Raw genomic sequence first — 15,604 nt, forward strand, 5'->3', positions numbered from 1 at the left:
CATTGTGTACCAAGTAATTTATTCAGCACACTTACATTCATGTACCAAAACAGCATTTACTTTCATCCCATGAAAGCATACTCTTGAAATAAGCCATTTCTATTTTCAGGGAAGCTAATGAAAAACACAAAACAGGTTAGATGTATAGGCACGATAATATTGACATGGTAATGCTAAACAAAACGGAGCATTGCAGATGTTACGGTAAAAGTCATCCATAAAATAAAGTCCAAACAAACTTGTCAAATCAGGTGTGTCCATCATGGGGAGGGTGGGGAAAAAACAGGCGCTGGAAAAATAAAATCAGTAAATTAGTCAAAAGGAGATGCAAGGTGTCTATGGTACAACAAAAAATGGTAGGTTTAACTGCATTCAGTTGTGATACTGAGCAATCCAAAAGTAAAACTGAAGGATGGTGATGATGTATACAGGTTGGTTATGTTAAAATTGAATCGGGTTGCAAAACAAGTTGTGTTTGGGTTATGAGTCGGATGAAAAAGCTCTGTGTGTGTTGGGGAACTGCTGAGAGCTGAAGTCCGGGTCCTCTCTCACTCGCTTCTTTATGTCTTTCTTCACCTGATACAGAGGACAAAGGTGGCAATTACAAAAAAGGTGGTTCAATATATAAAATGCATCAGCTATCATTGTTCAATATTGAAAATCACAGTGGTGCAAAACACTTCAATATAAATAGTAAAGCAAACTACTTCACTACATTCCTAAAGAAAATAATGTACTTTTTACTCCATACATTTTCCCTGACACCAAAAAGTACTCATTCGATTTTGAATGCTTAGCAGGACAGAAATTGTCCAATTCGCACACTTATCAAGAGAACATCTCTGGTCAACTCTATTGCCTCTGATCTGGTGGACTCACTAAACACATGCTTTGTTTGTAAATTATGTCTGGGTGTTGGAGAGTGCCCCTGGCTATCCGCAAATGAAAAACAAACACATAGTGCCGTCTGGTTTGCCAAATATATAAGGAATTTATATTTAAAAACAAAGACTTTTACTCAAGTATTTTAATGGGTGACTTTCACTTGAGTCATTTTCTATTAAGTTATCTTGACTAGAAAATGGGTACTTTTTGGTACCTTTTCCACCACTGCATTTAACTGTTATGTGTGACATCTAATATTAATAAGCGAAGCCATGGAATGAAACAGCTTGTTTTTCTGTCAGTGAGTGTTGGGGGAGGACTGTACCTGCTCTGCATAGGCCTCTTGGAGCTCAGGGCTGTCAAGCTCCTCCTGCAGGTTGTCTGGGGAAGTGACTGGCCTGACTCCGGCCGTCCTGGCCGCCCTGCTAACGGCGTCGGAGAGGGAGAGAAGAGCGCCGTCCCCTTGTCCGGTCTGAAAACACACACCCTGGTCATACGCTAATCCAACTTTTAGTGCAACAATAAGCCCTTGCACTCAATGTTGAACATAGCATGCTGATACTACAATGATCAGAGTTTATGTTAGTCCTGATATAGCAAGTCTCCCATATTTTAGCCATGGAGGGTCAACTACAAATACAGCCTGGAAGCATTCTGCCAACAAAGCTTGCAGGATGCCTCCTATAACGGAAGACCTGTGAGATCAGGGCTTGTCATTTGCACATAAGTTAGTTTCATTCACAGGGCATCTATTTACCTTCCTGCGTTTGGCAGGCATCCCATGTAAATAGGCGTCAGACATGGGAGGCTGGGCCTTCATCTTCCTCTGGGTGATCAGGTCATGTCTGATGATGGGTACCCACTCCTATCACACAGTGACGGACATGATCAGAATAACAGACAGACAATTAAACTCACTCGAGAGCCATATAACTGCACACTGGATTTTAAGACTTGAATGGGTTTGGATGCAGATCTGATTAGGCGAAACACTTCCATTGCTGGATAATTTCCTTTCTCCAAGTATCCAAACTACAAGTCAATGACAGTTTTGCAAAAATTCAGTATAAATTCAACTAGAAGCCTGTATGTAAAAAAAAAAAGAGTAAACAGCATGTGGACAGAGTGGAAGACAGAGAATGGCAAAGAAACTAAAGTGGACGAGAGAAAGATTGGACAAGTAGTGGGAGAGAGCTGAACAGTGTTCTTACAGCAGGGACGGCAGCAGTCCAGGCCTCAGTCTCTCTACCAGGCTCCTCCCTCCCGCTGGCTTCAGCTGCTGCCATGGCACCACCCAATGGCGCAGCCCCTCCGGTGGCTCCAGTTTCCCTGGGTTCTGCCCTAGTCTCCTGTGACGACGCCATGGCTTCCTCAGCTGTGGTGGCCGGGGCTGGGGAGTGGGTGGCCTCCATCTAAGGTGGGATGGCGATAGAGAAAAGAGAGTTATGGTAAGAAACAACACACCAAGGTATAGAGGACAATATAATTAATTTTACAAATACATTTTAAAACCTTACCTCCATGATCTGGGCACGTTGAGGCTCCTGTGCATTAGAGGCCTCCCCCTTGAAAAGAAACCATTTAACATATATTGCTTGAATGGAATGAGGTAATGGAATCTATGACAGCTATCGTAACTGACAGTTGATTAGGAAATGATGGTATCCACGTGCATTGTTAGATAGTAGTCCAGTAAATGAGCCTTCTAGAACACTAACAGTGTGCTTAATTATTTTTTTTTTTAACACTGATCTGTTTGCGAGATGGTGTGTGTGTTAATTACCTGCTGTGTGTGGACGGCATAATGTAGTATCTGGTCCTCTGTGACGGGGATGTGCTCCAGGATGACCTGGAGCCTCATGGTCAGCATACTGGTCAGCCAGTTCACCAGGCTGGGGTTCATGTCAGCCGACAACGTCCTCTGTAACAGGAGAGGGGTCAACACACCTATTTCACCTCCATTTAGCTCTTTTTTTCAAATCTATAGAAGGAGTATTATAAATCATCTGACAGACAGAGAGAACCTGGATGGAAGGAGGAGAGACATGGAGTGGGAGGTTGTATATCATATCATAAGGAACATTGTGTGTGTGTGCGTGCATGTACTGACTATGCGGTGGTTGATGACAGAAGTGAGGGCACTCTGCTCTCCTCTCAGACAGTACAGGTTAAGGGCCAGACACTCAAACAGCCCCTGGTTGCACATCTGCAGCAGCTGCGGCCCAAACGTGTTGTCTGCAGGAGGTGAAAAAACCCCAGCAATAAGTGACAAAAGCACAGACATTCATAGGCCAGGTCAGATGAATTGCGTCAAGTAAAATAATTTGGCACAATGAAGACAGAATGTTACCTGTGCAGCGGAGTATGTGTGTGGCGATACGCGTTAACTGATGTCTGAAGAAGGACAGGTTGGTCTGAGTGACGTTGACACCCTCCAACACTGCCACTGAAGACTGAAGGACCAAGACAAAGAGAGAAATGTGAGCAACTGATTCACCTCTGACCAACTGGCCACGGGGAGAATTTAAGTGACTGGTATTATTGAGCAATTTGAAGACCACGGACTATAAAAGGGGGCAGCGTAAGTGAACTATGGTACTTACAAAGCTCTCGGTAATGTACTCCTCAAGTTCATTGATGAGACCATCAGCAGCAGCCTATGATCACAGTGAAAATAACAAAGAAAAATAACCAAAGAGAGAAAGGGGGAGAGATAATGAGACTCATCAAGTAGCTTGTGTAGCCCCATGTGCAGTGACACTAATGACAGGTGACAGTAATTGACGCGTGACAGTAATGAACGGTGACAGTAACATCCCAGACAGAGGCGGTTATATAGACGGTGGCCCACTCACAGCAATGTTGTGGTCGGTGGGCTCGCTCCCGTTGAGATAGTGCTGGGTGAAGAACTGAGACAGCTGGGTCTGGATGCGACCCAGGGGCTGGTTCTGGCCGTGGAGCAGCAAGACCAGGTCCACCATGGAGAAGTTCTGACACACCAGGGTCAGTAGGTCTCCAAAGAAACCTGAGGGAGAGAGACAACTGTGGACATGGAACAAAAACATTTGAGGAAGAGAGAGAGCATGGGAGAAAAAGAGGGAACGTGGGAGAAAGAGATTACACTTCATAGACAGAAACAGGAAGAGAGAGCAAGGTTCAAGAAAAAGGGACAGAGAGAAAAAAGAAAGCACACAAGACAGAAACTCTTACCCATGGCGTCCCCTGTGCCGGGTGTGAAGATGTTGCTGGTCTCAGAGAGCCTCTGGATGAACTGGGCGATGCTCTCAGTGTTGCTCTGGGGAGAGCCCAGGGAGCCCATCATGGTGGACAGGACCCCCTGTACAATCCCAGTGAACAACTCCGGATTCAGGGCCTCTCCCTGGGCCCCGGCACCGTCCCCCGTGGGAGGGTTAGGGGTGGTCCCGGGTGGAGGGGGGGGGGTGCCAGAGGCAGGGGGCTGGGGGGCACCGTTGGGGGGTGGTGGGAAGACTGGTCCGGAGGCCTGAGATGGAGAGCGAGATGATGGACAGGGAGAAAATAAAAATGTATCATATGAAAGATATGTTGTTAAGATGCCATTAAGGTATTCTTACAACTAACACGTCAGTTAACTGGGGGGTGATGTAATCTTGGTTTCAACCATTCTGTTGTAACAGGCTCTACTGCTCTATATGTCCTAATCCACAGAATACCCTTGGAACAAACTCCGATCCAGACACTGACCTGCATGAAGTCAGACACTCCTTGGACGAAGGCAGGCACTCCAGGCATAGTCACAGTGATGGAGGGTCCCATGGCCCCAGGAACTGCCCCTGCGGTCCCCAGGAGAGAGCCCAGGAGCTGGGCCAGGTCAGGGGGAGCTCCCTGGGGCATGGTGGGGATGGCTCCGGGCTGGCCTGGGGGAACAGTGGTGCCAGGGGCAGGAGCAGGAGCGGGGATAGGGCCAGAGGAGGATGAGGAGGAAGAAGAAGAGTTGGAGGAGGATGAGGAGAAGGTATGAGAAGCAGAGGAGGTGGCTGTTTGACCAGCTGGGGGGGAAAGGAAGAAAGGAACAAAATTAGAGTTGGCTAACAGTACACTTAACACTTCAAACAGAGGATTCACTTTTAGTGTGATTGGTAACTATGCAAACCCCCCCCCCCCCCCCCCTAAAAAAAAATAAATACAAATAAGATGTTTGAAAGGTGGGGTGTATACCCATCTGTCCAGGTATCAGGAGTTGTCCCACCAGTCCACTGATCATCTGATTGAGGGCAGCAGGAGGGAAGGGCTGTGGGGGAGAGGTCATAGGTCAACAGTTAACGTTAGCATATAAGGCAAACATGGCGATGTCATTAAGATTTCAGAGCACTACAGCTTAAGACAATTGGTACTCTCGATGGAAATGCCCACAACGACTAGCAAACACGAATGCCTCCTGCTGAAATTCCAAGTCTGACAACTTCTTGTCAAAACTTGACTGAAATCTACAAGACATTAATCTCAGTCCTGCACTAAACCCATAGGGCACCAAACCCCCTATAACAAACATGCTCACCTGTCCTGGTTGCTGACCCATCATGGGCGGCACACTAGTCCTCAGGTTGATGGTGGCCCCCCGGGTGCCAAAGACGGGTGGAGGGATCCTGGGAGCAAAGGCGGGCCGGGTGAACACCACCCTGGCCTGGGGGGCCCCGGGAGAAGGCGGAGGGGGGGCTGTGGGGGTGGTAGTGGGGGTGTTAGGGCCGGTGGTGGTTGTGGAAGAGGTAGCAGTGGAGCCTGGGGGGGTAGGCTGGGGGGGTTGGCCAGGGATGGCGCCCCCGGTGGCAGCAGCTACAGCCTCTGTGTACTGGGCGATCTGCTGCACGATGGACTGCATGAAGTCTGGATTCATCTGAACACCGGGAGGCATCTGGAAGCCTGGGGAGAGAGTATAAGAAAAGGTTTCTTTGTGCCTTGAATATTGGATTCAGGATCTCTGGTTTACGGGGCTTTACTCTTTCCATTGCAAAACTACCATTCCAGTGTTTTACTTGCTATATTGTATTTACCTTGCCACCAAGGCCTTTTTTGCCTTTACCTCCCTTCTCACCTCATTTGCTCACATTGTATATAGACTTGTTTATACTTTATTGACTGTATGTTTGTTTTACTCCATGTGTAACTCTGTGTTGTATCTGTCGAACTGCTTTGCTTTATCTTGGCCAGGTCGCAATTGTAAATGAGAACTTGTTCTCAACTTGCCTACCTGGTTAAATAAAGGTAAAATAAAATAAATAAATAAAAACTCTAGTCCGCAGTTATTCGGAGATACAACCAGAGGTACTAAAACATCATCATGAAGTGTTACCAACACTCACCTGGCTGACCCATTCCTGCAACATTTGGCTGTCCAGCTGCCTGAGGAACACCAGAGTCTGTAAACACACACAGACAATGTTTGAACTGTAAACCGTGTGTAAAAACAAATGGACACTATGGTTTAACAAACACTTAAAAAATAACACCCAAAATTGAACGAGACCTATCGATTTGAGCAGTACAGGGACCTGACTTTCAGTCAAAGAAAGAAAACTTTCTCTCAGAAAACACCATTTGGCAATAGGGAATAAATGCAATGGTAGAGTTATTCACTTCCAATGGGCCATTTGTGGACGAGAAACGGATGGACATGTTGTGGTAAAGCATTCAATCAGTGGCGGGTAGGGGACAACACACCGTCCGTGTTCATCTGCATCATGACCACCGGCATTGTCTGGTGGCTGATCCTGATGACCCGGGGGCCGGGCTGTCCCTGTCCAGCCTGCTGATTGGACGGGGGAGGCTGTGAGGGGGAAGTCTGTCCCTGACCTGGCTGGTCCGACTGGCCGGGGGTCTGACTGGGCTGGGCCTGTCCGTCTGTAGCTGGTCTGCCATTGGACGCCATTGTGACCGTGGCTCCCAGGTTCATCTGCAGATGAGTTTCAAAATGTCATTGAAGTACTGTGTTCCATTGGCAAACGATATCAAATAAAGTTAAAACTAACCAAAGTTTACATACACCTTATCCAAATACATTTAAACTCAGTCTTTCACAATTCCTGACATTTAATCCTAGTAAAAATTCCCTGTCTTAGGTCAGTTAGGATCACCACTTTATTTTAAGAATGTGAAATGTCAGAATAATAGTAGAGAGTTATGATTTATTTCAGCTTTTATTTCTTTCATCACATTCCCAGTGGGTCAGAAGTTCACATACACTCAATTAGTATTTGGAACCATTGCCTTTAAAATGTTTAACTTGGGTCAAACTTTTGGGTAGCCTTCCACAAGCTTCCCACAATAAGTTGGGTGAATTTTGGCCCATTCCCCTGACAGAGCTGGTGTAACTGAGTCAGGTTTGTAGGCCTCCTTGCTCACACATGCTTTTTTAGTTCTGTCCAGGGCTTTGTGAAGGCCACTCCAAGACCTTGACTTTGTTGTCCTTCAGCCATTTTTCCACAACTTTGGAAGTATGCTTGGGGTCATTGTCCATTTGGAAGACCCATTTGCGACCAAGCTTTAACTTCCTGACTAATGTCTTGAGATGTTGCTTGAATATATCCACATAATTGTCCTTCCTCATGATGCCATCTATTTTGTGAAGTGCACCAGTCCCTCCTGCAGCAAAGCAACCCCACAACATGATGCCGTCACTTCCGTGCTTCACGGTTGGGATGGTGTTCTTCGGCTCCCCCTTTTTCCTCCAAACATAACGATGGTCATTATGGCCAAACAGTTCCATTTTTGTTTCATCAGACCAGAGGACATTTATCAAAAAAGTACAATCTTTGTCCCCATGTGCAGTTGCAGTGGCTTTTTTGGGCGGTTTTGGAGCAGTGGCTTCTTCCTTGCTGAGCGGCCTTTCAGGTTATGTCGTTATAGGACTCGTTTTACTGTGGATATAGATACTTTTGTATCGGTTTCCTCCAGCATCTTCACCTTTGCTGTTGTTCTGGGATTGATTTGCACTTTTCGCACCAAAGTACGTTCATCTCTAGGAGACAGAACGCGTCTCCTTCCTGAGCAGTATGACTCCTGCGCGGTCGCATGTTTCGACGTGTGTACTATTGATGAACGTGGTACCTTCAGGCGTTTGGAAATCGCTCCCAAGGATGAACCAGTCTTGTGGTTTACAAATGTTTATTTTCTGAAGTCTTGGTTGATTTCCCCATGATGTCAAGCAAAGAGGCACTGAGTTTGAAGGTAGGCCTTGAAATACATCCACAGGTATACCTCCAATTGACTCAAATGATGTCAATTAGCCTATCAGAAGCTTCTAAAGCCATGATATTTTCTGGAATTGTCCAAGTTGTTTAAAAGGCACACTCAACTTAGTATATGTAAACTTCTGACCCACTGGAATTGTGATACAGTGAAATAATCTGTCTGCAAACAATTGTTGGAAAAATTACTTGTGTCATGCACAAAGTAGATGTCCTAACCGACTTGCCAAAACTATAGTTTGTTAACAAGAATTTGGTGGAGTGGTTGAAAAACGAGTTAATGACTCCAACCTAAGTGTATGTAAACCTCCAACTGTAACTAAATACAGAAGATTTTGAACACCTACTCATTCAAGGGTCTTTATTTGTACAATTTGACATTGTAGAATAATAGTGAAGACATCAAAACTATGAAATAACACATGGAATTATGTAGTAACCAAAATACATTTAATATTTGGGTTTCTTCAAAGTTTCCACCCTTTGCCTTGATGACAGCTTTGCACACACTTGGCATTCTCCCAACCAGCTTCATGAGGTAGTCACCTGGAATGCATTTCAATTAACAGGTGTGCCTTGTTAAGTTAATTTGTGGGATTTCCTGCCTTCTGAATGCATTTGAGCCAATCAGTTGTGTGGTGACAAGGTAGGGGTGGTATACAGAAGATAGCCCTATTTGGTAAAAGACAAAGTTCATGTTATGGACAGAACAGCTCAAATAAGCACAGAAAAACGACCGTCCATCATTACTTTAAGACATGACGGTCAGTCAATACGGAAAATGACAAGAACTTTTAAAGTTTCTTCAAGTGCAGTCGCAAAAACCATCAAACACTATGATGAAACGGGCTCTCATGAGGACCGCCACAGGAAAGGAAGACCCAGAGTTACCTCTGCAGAGAATAAGTTCATTAGATTTACCAGCTTTAGAAATTGCAGCCCAAATAAATGCTTCAGAGTTCAAGTAACAGACACATCTCAACATCAACTGTTCAGAGGAGGCCTGCAAAGAAACCACTACTAAAGGACACCAATAATAATAATAAGAAGAGACTTGCTTGGGCCAAGAAACATGAGCGATGGACATTCATTTGTTGGAAATGTGTCCTTTGGTCTGGAGTCCAAATTTGAGATTTTTGGTTCCAAACGCGGTGTCTTTGTGAGACGCGGTGTGGGTGAACGGATGATCTCCGCATGTGTATTTCCCACCGTAAAGCATGGAGGAGGTGTTATGGTGTGGGGGTGCTTTGCTGGTGACACTGTCTGTGATTTATTTAGAATTCAAGGCACACTTAACCAGCATGGCTACCACAGCATTCTGCAGCGATACACCATCCCATCTGGTTTGGGCTAAGTGGATTTATAATTTGTTTTTCAACAGGACAATGACCCAACACACCTCCAGGCTGTGTAAAGGCTACTTTACCAAGAGGGAGAGTGATGAGTGCTGTATCAGATGACCTGGCCTCCACAATCCCCCGACCTCAACCAAATAGAGATGGTTTGAGATGAGTCGGGCTGCAGAGTTTTTTATTTTACCTTTATTTAACTAGGCAAGTCAGTTAAGAGCAAATTCTTATTTTCAATGACGGCCTAACTGCCTGTTCAGGGGCAGAACGACAGATGTGAACCTTGTCAGCTCGGGGATTTGAACTTGCAACCTTTCGGTTACTAGTCCAACACTAACCACTAGGCTACCCTGCCGCCCCAAAATTAAGGAGGGTGAAGGATGTTTGGTTACCACATGATTCCATGTGTGTTATTTCAGAGTTGATGTCTTCACTATTATTCTACAATGTTAAAAATAAAGAAAATCCCTTGAATGAGTAGGTGTTCTAAAACATTTGACCGGTAATGTACATAAGACAGAAATAATGTAATAGGTGTAAGTGTCTGCCAGGTCACAACAAAACAAGTTTGACAATGGGATACAACGCCAACTAACATGTAGTGGGATGTGATGGTGCACGGCTCCAGGCATGGACACTGGGGAGGTGTAGTGAGACATTGGCCGGATCACGTGTAAGTGGCGTGGGGCGGGACTCAACAGGTTGCAGCGCAGGTCACTAAGGGCAACCAGGGCATTGCCCAGGAGACGGAGGGCCTCCCCCACCAGGTTGAGAATCCGCTGATCCTCCTCTCTTTCCTGTGTGTGACAAGAAAAGGGCTTAAGCCATTTTCTGAGAATGTGTGTTTTGATATTTTTTTCAGGTAGTCATGTGGGGAAAGTGGCAAGTATTGTAAGAGTCCAACTACAATACAAGGCAAAACAGCAAACGCTCATTACTTTCTATGTCTGATCAGTGCATGTGAATTGTACCTAACCACAAAGCACTAAGTTATGAGGAATGCAGTGGTGAAAAGCTTACGGTGTTGGCGTATTCTGCAGTGGTAGCAGACTCTAGGATAGTGTGTGTTCTCTGGACGAATGGCTGAAGCCTCTCCTCCACCCTCCTCAGCTCTGACAGCATCTCTACCAGCTCTGCTGGGCTGGGGTGACTGTCAAGGGGAGAGGGGATGAGTTATCCTTACATGCATCACAGGTCTTCTAATAACAACCACGATGTCTAAAGTCAAGCCTCATGTGCTGATGTCAATGGGAGATTCTGTGCGAAAGTGAACATTTTGCATGCAGGTCTCAAGTTCTGGATTAAGCCCTATTCTTCTTAATTCACATTAAAATGTCCAGTTTGCTAACTTTTGAATTAATCCAGCATCCTTTTTATTCAGTATAGAGCAACAACAAAAAACATGCAGGACAGCGATAGTTAGCAATAATGTCTTACTTGGGTCCAGATTGGGCAGCTCCCTCTGTTTGAGTGGAGGAAGAGAAGGATGGAGGGGGAGTAGATGAAGGTGGAGATGTGTCCATGGGCTGGGTGGAGGGAGAGGGAGTGGAGGAGGAGGAAGAGGGAGGAGGTGCAGCAGCAGAATCCGGTTGGGTTGAGGTTCCGCTTGGTTGATCCTGAGATTGAGCAACAAGGTAGCAGGCAAGGGGAGGACGTTGCTCAGTCATCTTAATTGAATTACTTCGAACTCAAATAGACCTGCTTCCTGAGACTGCCAAGAATATCTTCAAGTAACAGTTTCTCCAAATACTTATGTTTCACGTTTGAGCCAGTGTATTCATTAAAAATAGGTCTGTGCTGTGGTTATTCCTAGTTGTTCTAATGTTTATAACTTAACACCTCACCTCCATCCTCTCGATGAGAGCAGTGGTGTCCCTCAGCAGGTTCTCAGCCAATAGCAGTCTCAGCCTGGGCTCACTCTGCACCGATTGGTCCATATCAATGTGCACATTCATGGACCCATTGCTCTGTGACAGCAAGAGTATTAGTTGACAGCTACTCAACATGTTTGTTCATAGCATTGTGTGTGTATATATAGAAATTGATAGTATACATCCTCATTTATGGATTTTATCTGTTATAAATCATATATTTGATTTCTTACCCCGGTGCTGGTGCTGACTCTGGCATTCCTAGCATTCTCACCCAAACCTGACATCATTTGCTGGACTGACATCTAGTAAGAGTGTAGTAGACAGTACAGGCTAGATATCAGTGCTGATCCACACCAGGCGCTCAGGATATCATTATAAACCATAGAACCAAGACAAATTTGATCCAAAAAGGGGTAACACACACACAAAAAAAAGCTGTACCTGGATCTGCTGAGGGTCCATGACGTTAACGGGGAGGTTGAAGGTCCCCAGCATGACATAGCTGTTGGCGTTGCGGTCGTGTGGGGGCACTTGGGACGTTCCCTGGGAGGTGGTAGAAGAGGGCGGCGCTCCGGCCTCCGCTCCCCCTGACCCCGAGCCTGGCTGGGAGGGCTGAGGGGGGGCCCGCTCCACCAGGTGGATGACTTTTCCATCGACGTCTGAGACAGAGGAAACAGAGAGCAAGGAATATCATCTCTATTCATGTTAGAGGACACTGGTGCTTCATCAATCTATCAGGTGATGTGCAAAGCAGCCAAACGGCTTACAGCAATTACATGATGGATACTCAAGTTCTGATGGTGTGCAGTTGTATAATATCTGTGCATTACTGGCCTTGAAAGTCATGGAACAAGTGAATAAGACTTATTCTATAGATCACATATAGACAAAGATATGACTGTTTGCTGCGTTTCTGTTCTGTGTTGACAGATGCATCACTGCAGCTGTGTGCTGCTCCAGATAATTGTCTGGACTAATTTTCTGTTTATTAGCATATGGCCGTTTTCTATTGGTTCCAGGCAACTCCACAGACAGCATTACTCACTGTACTCTGTCAGGGTCCTCTCATCCTGCAGGACTCGGCCCTGGTAGATCAGCCTCTGTTTGTCCACAGGAATCCCAACTGAAGTGGCAATGTGCTCCTTGAACTCTTTCACTGTCAACTGAGAAAAAGACACCGGTGTGAGGATTAGGCCTATATCCAGTATATGTAAGGCTACTGTAAAAGCGCTCTGTTGGATATGAGAACGTACCTGTCCGCCTACAGTGTAACTTCGGCTCTGGGAGTCCAAAGTTTTGACAGTCACCTCTATATCAGCACCTGGTTCCTCCATGGTTACGCTTACCCTGTGTGTCAAGTAACAGAGGCAATAGAATAAAGTATCATATCAATGCTGTCATGAATAGCATTATGTAAGGGTTAATCAATGAGGGAAATACAATATGCTTGGTTATGGAAAATATCTTTCACAGCAGTTTAGATGAGAGAATGATTCTCAACGGTTTCGTCATTAAACTTAAATTAGGCAAACTATTAGAATTTTAGCAAACAGGAAATGGCACAGTGATTTCTGCATAGTGCACCTTTAACACATTTGCCGCTAGAAATGTGTTAATTTGCAGGTAGAAATGTGTTCCACATCCACTGAAGTAGCAAGCAAATGTACTATATTGCTGTAGTAGTTGCCTTGGTAACCAAACCAACAGAGTTACTAGTTAAGCTAACCAAGCCATCAGTCCTAAATTGCTATTATGAAAATCGAATTAAATGTTTTCAATTCGACTTTTGCTATCAAAAATCAGCTACCATTCTACCATGCTGATGTACCGTGCGTTATAGGGAATAGTGTACGGCCTAGAATGCTCTTGAAGCCAATCAGAAACGAGTATTCAACAATATCCATGGTATAATGTGGCTAATATAATTTCAATTGGGCAATTACCTAGCTAACTTTAACGTTAGCTAGCTACTGCCTAAACAAAGATACTGTGTGGTCTAACGTTAACTATGGCAGCTTCCATGAGCGTTATCTAGCTAAAATGGCTAGCTAGCTGAATGGCTAACATCCTTGCCTTGAAGCAAACACGGTCAAACAAAACATTTACGTCCGCGTTCTCTTGATATTAACTGTAGATGGAACTTATACAAATGTGATGGTCCAATCAATTTCTCACGAATATTGACAAAAAACGACAGTGAAACGTGTAGCTAGGTATCTCACATCTACGTTAGCTTTTAGCCAGCAGTTAGCGAGCCAGCCTTGAGCTAACGTTACCATTAGCTGTATGAAATCAGCCAACGTTAGCTAGCTAGTTATTTACTTACTTGATAGCTCCTATCTGTGAAATTAAATATTTCGATTTCAACTGAATGTTTGCCAATTCTTCACCGATTATTCAGTGTGGCATGTAAAGCTAACTAGTTCCTCCTATGATGATAGCAACTGCGGTTCAAGTAACGTAACATATGATTAGCTACCAGAACAGCTGTGACGTTTCAAACATACAGTAACAAATGGGACGTGCTCATCAAGTCAGTTCAACTTGTTTAGCTTATATCTGCTAAATGGATCTGCTAGCCAGATAGATAATATCCCCAGTACAGTAACAGTAGTAGATGAAGGTAAAGTGTGGATGTTTTTGTTAAACCAGGCCTGTATGAAATTAGGGGAAACCAAGAGGTCCAAGACCTCATTAACAAAGTGAGACATGATTTCCTCTTTCTTTACAAGGCATCCCATCAAAGTGAACAGGGCTTCCAGTTCCAACAAAGGCCTGAGACCGCTGGGATTATCAATTCACAGCTATGTAGTGATTGAGGAAGAAGAGCCTGAGTGGGGCTTGGAACAGCAATTATATATATATATATATATATTCATATTACTGGAAGTTGACAGTATAATAAAAGGGAAACAAAGTGCTCCTTTTTACCTTTGTTTGAGTCTCGTTTGTTGTTTGATAAATACAAGATAAGTAGGGGTTGAAAAGCAGAAAGATGTGCCCGTCCTATACAAAAAAAAGGTATACTATGCAAACAAAAATAGAATCTGCTGATGAAATAAATGCTGTCTGAGTTTGCATGTTTTGGCTAAAGCCAAAATAGGCATGGTACACTTCTGGGAGAAGAGCCTGTTGCTGTGTGCATGTTAATAATACTGGCTTCTTCTCCTAATTGAACAGAAACTATAATCAAGAGACTAACCACTGGAGCATTTTCTAGTATGTAATATGGTGGATGACTACCAGGAACTAGTTTAGAGAACTGAAATTGGGACTTGAACAGTGGCTCCTACAGCACAGAGTAGCCTAGCCAGGAGCCCAACCTGATGTAACGGTTAATGGATTCCAGTCTCCTTGGAGAGTGAACTGATCAGAACATAGATATAGCCTAAACATAAGGTGGATAGACTATGGTAAACTACCTTGGTGGGTCTGTGACTGGAACCCGCTCCTCCTGTCTTTCTTCCTCGGACTCGTCAGTGTCGGAATCTCTTCTCCTCCTCCTCGGTGGCAGTGGCGGATTTAGGCATAGGCGCCCTGATTCTAGTTTGTGAGCTAGGCAGGCTACTGCTTGGGATGGTCTTCCACTCAGAAGTAGGAGATGGGGCGGAGGTAGGTTGACCTCAGTTCTCCCCACTGGATGCAACATAGCTGACTTGAGACATTGTTACAGTTTCAGGGCCATGGGCCTTTCTCATGATGGAAAAATACAGAATAACATGAAGACAGGAACTGTGCAATGAGTTGTGGGGGCACATTCAGAACGTAGTGTTGCGAGGACAAACGGTATTTTGTTAGATAACAGGAGCCAGGTGTGAGATAACTGTATTGAGTGTGAGCGCATTGATATTCCAGTTTTTGCCTACTCCCTTTGTTATAATAAATATCGGAGCGCTACCATCTGCCTCCTGTGTCAGCATTTGGGTCTCGCTTGTGCCCTTATACATACCTTGAGTGATGGAAGAAGTCATTGAGTGGGAACAGACTAGAATGGTAACAAAGAATGACATGTAGCTACAACGTGATGAGGATAGCTAGCTAATATTTTTCTAGCTAGCTACAGTAACTAACATTCTTTAGGTGATACTAACTATATTAGCTAGCTCAGACTATGAAACTCTGAAAATCAGGGTCTAAACAGCTCTCCAATATATAATTAAAGCATGCTTTTATAAGAACTATACTTGCCAATGCCATAATGAAGTTGTAGAATAACTTTCCTTGTCTGTAATTACACGGTACACTCACGATCAAAAGCTCAAAGACAATTACC

At 44.6% G+C, this 15,604-nt stretch overlaps 1 protein-coding gene across 5 annotated transcripts; it reads right to left on the bottom strand.

The window, feature by feature from the left end:
- Window positions 1–2: 2 nt before the first annotated feature.
- Window positions 3–15,571, bottom strand: bag6 (BAG cochaperone 6). 5 transcript variants are annotated; one of them, XM_090198005.1, is made up of 26 exons: window positions 15,281–15,571; window positions 14,754–14,986; window positions 12,585–12,678; window positions 12,377–12,494; window positions 11,773–11,990; window positions 11,562–11,633; window positions 11,302–11,424; window positions 10,895–11,073; window positions 10,478–10,607; window positions 10,054–10,254; window positions 6,583–6,814; window positions 6,225–6,281; window positions 5,423–5,784; window positions 5,083–5,155; window positions 4,609–4,913; window positions 4,096–4,387; window positions 3,741–3,910; window positions 3,489–3,542; window positions 3,236–3,338; window positions 2,996–3,120; window positions 2,669–2,806; window positions 2,403–2,450; window positions 2,097–2,297; window positions 1,643–1,750; window positions 1,211–1,357; window positions 3–576 (listed from the first exon to the last, which is right to left on the bottom strand). In XM_090198005.1, exons 2-26 carry the CDS (start codon window positions 14,978–14,980, stop codon window positions 481–483), a joined length of 3,873 nt encoding a protein of 1,290 aa, XP_090054131.1. In that variant the 5' UTR covers window positions 14,981–14,986; window positions 15,281–15,571; the 3' UTR covers window positions 3–480. The 5 variants fall into 5 exon arrangements, with proteins under 5 accessions (XP_090054131.1, XP_021416096.3, XP_021416104.3 ...); XM_021560421.3 differs by lacking the exon at window positions 15,281–15,571 and having other exon boundaries at window positions 14,754–15,012; XM_021560429.3 differs by lacking the exon at window positions 15,281–15,571 and having other exon boundaries at window positions 6,715–6,814; window positions 14,754–14,985.
- Between the last annotated feature and the right edge of the window lie 33 nt (window positions 15,572–15,604).

The sequence above is a fragment of the Oncorhynchus mykiss genome, chromosome 2 (assembly GCF_057628025.1).
Source record: "Oncorhynchus mykiss isolate SJ-2025 chromosome 2, ASM5762802v1, whole genome shotgun sequence".
Classification (NCBI taxonomy): Eukaryota; Metazoa; Chordata; class Actinopteri; order Salmoniformes; family Salmonidae; genus Oncorhynchus; species Oncorhynchus mykiss.

Coding starts and splice junctions, on each gene's coding strand:
- bag6 (XM_090198005.1), bottom strand. CDS start 14,980: ATGTTGCATCCAGTGGGGAGAACTGAGGTCAACCTACCTCCGCCCCAT. Junction 12,495..12,584: donor GTTACACTGTAGGCGGACAG/GTACGTTCTCAT, acceptor TCTTTTTCTCAG/TTGACAGTGAAAGAGTTCAA. Junction 4,388..4,608: donor GAGTGTCTGACTTCATGCAG/GTCAGTGTCTGG, acceptor TCTCCATCTCAG/GCCTCCGGACCAGTCTTCCC.